A 9328-nucleotide genomic window follows, 5' to 3' on the forward strand; every position below is an offset into this window, starting at 1 on the left:
CACACAGGAGAAGCTTATGTCCTGAGGCATAACATAAATGACTTTTTTTACTTTATTTTAAGAACACAAATAGCATTACAACAGAGTCAAATTGTATTGATCGTTCGTAAAAAATCTTTGAAAAAATTAATTCAAATTCTCAGTTATTGTTATTTTAAGACGCAATGAAAAGGGATTATGTTTGGCAAAACACCTTCTTTTCTTCTTCTTTGGACTAACAATCGTTGTCGGTCAAGGCCTGCCTGTACCACTAATGGGCTTGGCTTACAGTTACTATTTTTTGTTATTCGAAAAAAACGAGCCCCCTCCTACGAGGCCGGACAAGTTCAATTCCTATTCAGATTGAACCCCTGTATCAAGAATTGATTATCCGGAAAAGGATGTTGAATAATGAGTCTAGTTGGCCGGCAGGACCTCATAGGTCGTCACACCAAAAAGAAAAGAGATTCACTCTGTCTTAGCACTATTCTAAGGAACCAGTCAGCTACATAATACCTGTTTCTTGGACTCTTAGCTATAGATATCGTTTATGTAGAATTGTTGTCTTTGTGATCTGTGTTCATTGTTACCAAGCAAGACTATTTAGAAAGCAGAACTTCCGATTAAGTTTACCGTAGACCATTTTTAAATTTATAGGTTACATTCTGTCATCTATGTTCAGTATTCAGTTTATTACGAATTTTCAGTCTCACGAATTAACATTTTTTTTAAAAATACCTATATTCTTAGTATGGTAATATTCTTGCCATCATTGTATGTCTAAATATGCTGCGAGATTTGAAATTCAGAAACAAACTAAACTACGAGTAAGTATTGAACTGAAATGTAACTAAAGAAAAATGAAAGAAAAAATTTCAATTCACTACGCGATCTTAAATAACTAGACGGTGCGTAAAGCCTTATTTGAGCGAGGAGAGTAGGTAAAGTAACATCAATATGACTGTCTAGTATGTGACCTATGAAATTAACTCGACCTTGAGTGCCCCTGTCTGTAAGAGATTCAAGCCCTAGAATAATGCAGCGCGTTACGTATTTTGGCATGGGGAATCGTCTTTGGACTTTTTCAAATCTTAATATACAACCAACACTGACTGGGTCAACGACTGACCAGGCGTATTCCAGCGTGAAGCGGACTAATCAGTTATAAAGCACTTTCAGACATACTGGATTGCAGAAATCTCTTCTTCTTCTTTGGCTCAACAACCGATGCCGGTCAAGGTCTGCCAACACACTTGTGGGGTTGGCTTTCAGTGACTTATTGATTTCCCCCCATAGCAGGATAGTCAGTCCTACGTATGGCGGCACGGTCTATTTGGGGCTTGAACCCATGACGGGCATGTTGTTAAGTCGTACGAGTTGACGACTGTACCATGAGACCGGCTTTGCAGAAATCACTGGTTCTAATCCGTGCATCGTGTTTTAAAGATCATACCTACTTTTAAAATGAAACTAATTTATGCATAATTGCATTAAAACACTGCAGATACCACACCAGTCGATTTGACTGATGGAGTACATTATTGAGCTGTTACCTGTAAAAAAAATCAAGGATTTTTCTTTTATGGGGACACTTTTATCGTATCCAATCAAAACGGCTGATTTTCAAAAAGATCAAAAGCAAAAAGGGTTAAATAAGCATAACCTTCGCTCAGTCACTTTTCAAAAACAAGAGTGAATGTTGTATGCAAAACTTCTTGGTTTTATTATGTATTAAGTTTTTCAGATAATTTACCTATTATCGTAGAACGATGGATGTTTTTTATCTGATTTTATCATATGCTTTGGTATTGATATTTTCAAGTAATGAGATGGCTACAATAAAATGATAAATCTCAGGGATGTTAAAATTTACTCTTCTTTCATATTCAAATATCACTTAAAATTACGTAACATTTAACACCCAAAAATAGACGGTCGTTCTAGTGTCAAAGCTCTACAAAAACTCTCCCTGTCTACCAGCCAGCGCAATGATTATTTAGTAAGTGTACAAGCAGTGAGACTTATCTGGAACCTACTGATTGGATCAAAAAATGCACTAATACTATGAAAAACTGATAACACTCCCAGCTTTTGGAAGCTGATTATTACCCACTTACACCAATGCAATGTCGCACGCACATGGTGCTAGGAAGCGATAATACCTAACGCAGCAAAAGTTTGTTGTTAGTCAAACGCTAGATTTTGTTCAGTCCATTTGGTTTCTGCGTGGAATCTCTATCACTGCTTACTGCGTGTGTGTGTGTTCCTGATCACTGTGAATCATCTAATACAGGCCGATGGGAAATAAAATGTAAATACAAAACAAAGTAACCAGTTTGCTACGGCCTGCGTGTGGTTTCAACAGTTACAGCTACATCATGTCCAATCGTGGCGGTGATAGTCACCTCATAATGCCGACAAAATCGCGCAGACCAACCGAAAGTGCATTCTATCAGCAGAACCTAGCCGTTTGGACACCGAACATAACAGCCAAAACGCTCCGGCCCGTACTAGTGACCGGTGGGATTGTTTTCCTGGCGATCGGGGCCGGTTTACAGCATGTGGCTTCCAATACACCGGAATTCACCCTCAAATACACCCACTGTCCGGCGTATGGTAATGCGTCGGGTAGGAGTTGCGCCGAAATCATCAACATAAACCCAGGTGCCGTATGCAAATGTGTTGTTAATTTTACCCTCGATCAGTACTTTCCCCGAGATGTTTACTTCTATTACGCCCTGGAGAACTTCCACCAAAACCACCGGCAGTTTGTAATATCCCGTGACGATGGTCAGTTGCGGGGTGATGTGTTAAAAGCTCCCTCTCCAAGATGCCACCCTTTGGACTATGTGCGACGCGACAACCGAACGCTGCCCGTGGCGCCATGTGGGCTAATCGCCAATGCTATCTTCAACGACACGTTTGACCTGTACCAGCGTTCTCCGGACCGGCGTGTGCCCCTCGTCGGCGGCGGGTCTGTCTGGGACCACGAACGGGAACTAAAGTTTCGCAATCCACCCGGTGACCTTCGGGAAGCGCTGCAAAACATTTCCCGACCTCCCGCCTGGTCCCGTGAGCTATGGGAACTTGATCCGGCCAACCCCGACAACAATGGTTTTCAAAATGAGGATCTAATCAATTGGATGCGCTCCGCCGCGTTGCCCAATTTCCGCAAGCGTCATCGGCGTGTGGACCATTCCGTTGCTCCCTTCCAGGCCGGTTTGCCGGACGGGCACTATACACTGCACATCCGTTACACCTACCCAGTGGCTTCATTCGGCGGACGGAAGGCAGTCGCTCTTATCTCACCATCGTGGATGGGTGCGCGAAATCCCTTCACCGGCTACCTGTTTCTTGGTGTTGGAACATTGCAACTGATGCTAGGTTGTATACTATTCGCTGTTCACTTTTTCTTTACGAAAAATTAAATCATTTTCCAAAGTGGCAACTGATTATGCAGTGACATGTAGTTGTTTTTGTAGCGTATAGAGTAGATGTGTTAAATGGTTAAATTTGTTAAATGGTTAAAAAAAATTATCAATTCATCACACTTATTAGTAATTATATTTCTTGAGACACGTGAATTTAGTGAGAAATAAATATTCAGCTAACTTTTTTATCATACAATTTATACTACGTTAGTAAATTCCTTCTGCTGATTCTAGCAAACTTTTGTTTAAATATTTACTAATTTACTAAACAAAATTTTAGTACTATGTTTCGATTGATTGAATTTGAAACATTTTATTCAATTGCTAATACCATTATTATACTGTAGTATATTTTTTGTTTTTAATTGTATTCAGTATAACAATAAAAAACCCCTTATTTTTGGCGATATATTTTCTAGTAAATCTCACGTCAGAACATAACATAGCTTATGGATGCTATTTATCATTTTATAATCTTTTCAACCGTTTAACTTGAGATCCATAACATGAAATAACAAATGTTATAAAACTAAACATCTTAGGATATTAATCTCAATAATAAACATATCGCTTACTCATGGTATTGCTCATGGAAGATGTAAGAGCACACTGATAAAATAATGTTTACAGAACTCCAAATTCTCAACCAGTGGGTGGGAAATTAAAAATTAAACAATATGTTTATGTTTAGATGACAAACGGTCGAAACAATATTTCTAACGGTATTTAATGAAATTCAAACTTTCTCATATGAGCAATCCTAATACAAATGGCAACACTGTTTAGAGCGCGCGCTTTTGCTTTTTTAGATCGATTTCACACTGAAGTCGTGTCTACACGACAACCATTTGTGATGTCAACTTTGCTCGCAAACCCTACAATGGTCTATACATTCATAAGGCTTTTCAATTTTATTATTTTTGGAAATTGTATCCTCTATTAATTCTGGTTTATCATATCTTTAGACGATAATTTTCTCATATCTTTAGACGATAACTATTATTCAATTCAATATTATTAATATTATTAGTTTCCCTCCAATTAATATTATTAGATTGGAGCCAATAATCTATAAACCAAACTTTTAATAGCATGTTTCAGATTTAGATTATTTCAATTTAAATATAATGATTTTCTACAATTATACATATTTTTTATTTCTTTAAAACACTAGAGTCTTTTAAATAATTCCAATTTAATATTTTCAAGCGAACCACAAAATGATTTATGGGCTCTTACACCATCCCTTTCCTTCACAAGCTTTTGCACCAGTTTGTACCAGCCGCCAATGGACGTTTTGTACGACTCGCAACCGATTGGTCTTGTTCGTTCGCGTGCGCCCCTGGTAGAATTTGTGTCCGAATCCTGTCTGTGCTGAGCGAATTCGGAACGGATCCGGTTGGTTTTTGTGCCCTTTTGTGACACAATTTGAACCCGCCGTTGCGAGTTCGAAATGAACGCTGCTTCAAAAACAGAAAAGATGTGATAGGAGATAGAATCAGAGTAGAAAGATAAAATTACTTAAATTCACAATCACAGGTTCAGCTGAATTATGAAGATGTGCAAACAACATTTTTTGCCCAAAAAGAATCACGCATTTGCCGCAAAATGGTTTGGCACGCAAATGGTAAAATGGTCCCACGCAAACACGGAATCGCGCCATGTGCTGCGCTGACAACACGAGGAGAACCGATCACGCCCACCGAGCCGGCGTAAACGCCATCGAGAGCGGCCGCCGTTGGTGCTGCGCTCCGCATACAATTCGTCCCATTGTCCCGATTTTGACGGCCTCTGAAGCAATCCTGTCGAATGGCATCCGACCGCGACCGGCAAATGGCGTGCCCATTTCTCGACCAGTTCGCTCCACTCGGACCAGATGTCGAAATTGGAACACCGATTGCGGTTGCCAGCGGCGACCATATGCGGCTGATTTGCTGAACGTCCGGGGCTGCCAAAGCGCGCGCACCGAAGACACCAATCGCGTGCCTCCTAGCGACCCTGCCTGCCTGACCGATAATCGAAACCATTTTCCGACTACGTGGATCGCCATCATCGAAATAGAGAGAGAACTCGATTCGACCCTGGCGGGCTAGGTTCGGCCGTCGGTTCGCCTAGCTCCGTTTCCTGGGCACCTGATGGAAATGCAAAAAAAGTGTTGCCATTATTGAAACCGACTCGCGCGCCCAATCCGGAAAACGCTTGAAAGCGCCTCTCCCCTGCGCGCTTACCAGGCGCTACCCGGCGCTGCCAGCTGTGTGTTTGTGTGTGTGTTCCCGCCTCGCTCAGTCGATCTATCAAACGACGTTGCCATGGATCGCTTCGTCTCTTTCTTTGCTTCGTCTCTGCGACTATGGGCAACAATCGGACCATTTTGGTCGAACCGCACAAAGCAACATAAACCGTGTGTTTGGCACATTAGCCGCGAAAAAGCATGTTTGAAATTTATTCACATCCAGCAAAATATTTATTCGAAGAAGAAATACGTTTCACTCCCCAAATATGTCCCTTGTGCCGTCGAGTTAACCACTATCTTGTCCACCTGCCCGCGGCACTCGCTCAATGTGCACAACGAACTTCCCCTGCGCTGCAGCAAAGCGCCTCCTGGCGCATGCGAAGCTGGTAGCGATAAAAAGAATCCGATCCAAAAAGGCACACAATCCGACGTCGCTGTTTGTTTGCCCCGCTGTCAGTGGTGGCACGAAGCCGCTGTCAGTGTCACTGCGACCTTCGTCGCGTCTGCGCCCTTGGTGGCAAAGGAAAAGTTTTGAAAGTACCACGCAATCACAATTGCGGAACTCCCGCACACCGACTCAATAGCGCCGCCGCCGTCGTCGTCGCGTCGTGTCACCTTTGCGTGTGTTTGGCGGCACAATTTTCCGCGAGAGAGACAACAACAGCAGCAGCACGCTCGCTCTCTACCAGGCGCATGCGGCCTCGACCGTCGTGCGAGGGCTCTCCCTGCCGCTCGGGATGCTCTCCTGGTCGAGCGCGAAATTGAAATTGATCACTCCAGAATCGACCGCGCGCACACGCACGACGCACGACCACTGCGGAAACGCTTTCTTCGCCGAGCCAGCTAGACTAACCGCCGGCCTGCCGCGGTGGCTGCGCTCCTGGCCATAAAAGGAACCTAGAACGGCACAGTCTCGGTGCGCGAAACTGCGAAACTCTCTTCTCGGGCCCCCAGGGTCGGGGTGAACTGGCGAAGCGCCCGGTTGCCAGCAGCGCGTGGCAGGACGCGTTCGAGGGCAATCTTTTACGGTTTACGCGGTTCCGTTGTAGTTGTAGCGTGAAAGTTAGAGGTTAAAGAATCAACAAAAATCAGCTTTTTTAAATAGCGATCGGAAGTAACCGAATAATGGCCATAACACAAACAAAACGTGCGCACACGACCCCCGAACAGACTCATCGCAACATCGTTTGGCCGCACTGCCATCACCAGCGCCCATGAAGCAATCGCCGCAGCCTGCCTTGTCAGTTAGCTCCGTGCAGTCGGAAATGGATGGAAAAATGGCGCGAAAACGGCTGCTCGCCCGCGGCCTACCTGCTAAATCGCTGACAGCCGCATACTTTTTCTGCCCGAATCCTGCCTGCGTTGTACGAGTGTGATGCGACGATGCCGCGCAACCACGTGTGCTGGCCGAGAGAGCTGCGTCATGGCAAAATTACGGCAACACCGCACGGCGGCCCGAGAAGGCCCCCGCGGGTGCGCACCTCTGCCCGGCATGAGCGCCCGGTCGTTGGGGACTCGTTGTTGATGGCGTAACATTTTCGCTCTTTCTCTACACACTACGTCACGTCGGGCGGCATCGATCGCGTCGGACCGTTCGACTACGCGCGCAAAATCGTGGGGCGCATGGAGCACTGCCTAATGGAAAAACGCAGCTCCTCCTCTGCATGCTGTTCAGCTTTAACGAGGTGAAGGGAAATTGATTTCATTTGCTCAAATTCGCCATTTTCCACGGGGCATGATTTTTCAAACGCTTTTTTATTTACAGCGGGTTACACAAAGCGATAAGAATAGCGTCACCATTGGCAGATTACTCCATTTTACATCGTTACACCGACGCTATCCAGGTTGAGCACACCGGGCGATAAGATAACAAAAGCTGACTGACTGACCTGTTGTACTCGATATAACAGAAAGAAAGACTGCGGTGCGACAAATCTTGCATAAAATCTCCCACTCACTCAAACACACCAACAGCAGCTGCACTGGAGAGAAAAGCACATAATTTGCATCATAAAGCACAACTTAACCATAGGCAAGATGTTTATTCAGGAGCAATTTCCCCATTATTTACATTCCCTTGCGCAGTTGCCGACCCCAGCCCTAGCCCTAGCTTCATCCATTGTCCCGTCGACCCATGGAATGCGTTAAAAATGACAAATAAATATAACAGACAAGGAAATCAACGCTTTTGACTAAAGACCACATTTGGTGACATTGCGTGCCTTGTACGCAACGACATCCCGCACAATTTGCTCCATTTCGGCGAAGGAATCGATGTAGTAGTCGGGAAGCTCGTCCGGTTTGTCGGCAAGCTTCTGCAGGTCGTCCTCCTTGTAGTTTCCGGTACCAACCAGCAGCGTTTGGTAGTTGGAAGTGTGTCCGAACTTGACATCCATTTCGGGCTGATCGCCCACAAACAGTACCCGGCGGGAATCTTCCACCGAGTACATCTGTTTCAGCATCTTGCTCATGGGCAGGCCCGGTTTGCCTAGTACGATGGGTTTCCTGTCCGCCACATTTTGCAGTATCTCCACGTAACATCCCGGTCCGATGTAGCGCGTCCGCGGACCAACGGGCAACACCTTGTCCATTGCTCCAGCGATGAACAGGGCGTCATGCCGCAGATACATCTGTGCCCGCAGCAGCTTAATATTGTTCATGTTGTAATCAAAGTCCACTATTACTGCTTTTACCGGCTGTCCATCGTTCACTACGGCTGCCACTTCTCGTATCGATTCGTTTACTGGTTCGTTTGGCTACGCGCCGGCGAACGTAAACACATGTGAGTCATGGCAAAAACAAAAAAAAAAAACAAACGTCAACTAAAAGCAATGTTTGCACCCATCGGTGACTTACCCCATCCAGTATCTGGAAGCCGGCTTCACGCAAGCAGGCCTTGAAATTGCTGCTACCAATCACATAGCACAGCCCGTCAAAGTTTCTCTGTCGGAGATAGTGAATGACGATTTTTGCCGGGTGTATGATGTCTTCTTCATCGATTGTGTAGTCCGTCAGCTTGTCCAGTTTGCCGCGATAATCCGCCATCGTGCGGACGCTGTTGTTCGAAACATAAATCACCCGTTTGCCATTGTTTCGCAATGCACGGATTGTTAATTCGACACCAGCGAACGGTTCCCCGAGCATCCACAAGACGCCTGCAATGTCGTCATTTAAGGGTTAAGCAAAGAAGAACTACACTCTTGCCAAACAGATGCTACTCACCATCACAGTCCGTCTGGACCATGTCGAAGGAATCGAAGAAGCGTTCCTTTTCTTCAATCGGAAGTTTCAACAGATTCTTAGTCATTTTTGGTGTCGACTCCATTTCGCTGCACCGTGCACCGTGCCGGAATGTGCTACAGCTGAGAGCGCTACTTTACGAATGAACACAGACGGACGCTGGCGCTTTGGTTTGCAAATGCTCTTTCCGCGATAAAAATATACAGTGCCCCACAAACTTATGCTTATACTTTTCATGCGCGATGTTTTTTTACATTAAGAATAAAAATGGTTGAAAAGTTACTACACTCTTTAAGATTTTATTTTGTTGATTAATTGCTTCACTTACCTAACGTCTGCATCCGTTAAAAGGAACGAATTATAGTCGAACTTCACTGGTTGGGATACGCACTAACTAACTCACACTAACTCAGGACTAACTGATCCTATAAAACTGTTCGTAGAG

General features: G+C 44.7%; 2 protein-coding genes across 2 annotated transcripts; one reads left to right on the top strand and one right to left on the bottom strand.

Moving 5' to 3' along the window:
* Window positions 1–2357: 2357 nt before the first annotated feature.
* On the top strand, window positions 2358–3407 carry LOC121595748 (cell cycle control protein 50A-like). The gene has a single exon (XM_041919946.1). It carries the CDS (start codon window positions 2358–2360, stop codon window positions 3405–3407), a length of 1050 nt encoding a protein of 349 aa, XP_041775880.1.
* Window positions 3408–7665: 4258 nt separating this feature from the next.
* LOC121597986 (phosphoglycolate phosphatase 2-like) lies at window positions 7666–9103 on the bottom strand. The gene is made up of 3 exons (XM_041924391.1): window positions 8866–9103; window positions 8500–8798; window positions 7666–8399 (listed from the first exon to the last, which is right to left on the bottom strand). Exons 1-3 carry the CDS (start codon window positions 8966–8968, stop codon window positions 7836–7838), a joined length of 966 nt encoding a protein of 321 aa, XP_041780325.1. The 5' UTR covers window positions 8969–9103; the 3' UTR covers window positions 7666–7835.
* Window positions 9104–9328: the final 225 nt, after the last annotated feature.

The sequence above is a fragment of the Anopheles merus genome, chromosome 3R, assembly GCF_017562075.2.
Source record: "Anopheles merus strain MAF chromosome 3R, AmerM5.1, whole genome shotgun sequence".
NCBI classification, from domain to species: Eukaryota; Metazoa; Arthropoda; class Insecta; order Diptera; family Culicidae; genus Anopheles; species Anopheles merus.

Bases quoted from the DNA above. Each gene is read 5' to 3' on its own strand.
- LOC121595748 (XM_041919946.1), top strand. From the start codon at position 2,358: ATGTCCAATCGTGGCGGTGATAGTCACCTCATAATGCCGACAAAATCG.
- LOC121597986 (XM_041924391.1), bottom strand. From the start codon at position 8,968: ATGGAGTCGACACCAAAAATGACTAAGAATCTGTTGAAACTTCCGATT. The intron at 8,799-8,865 runs GTGAGTAGCATC...ACGACATTGCAG, and splicing joins GGTCCAGACGGACTGTGATG to GCGTCTTGTGGATGCTCGGG. The intron at 8,400-8,499 runs GTAAGTCACCGA...GCCGGCGCGTAG, and splicing joins GCTTCCAGATACTGGATGGG to CCAAACGAACCAGTAAACGA.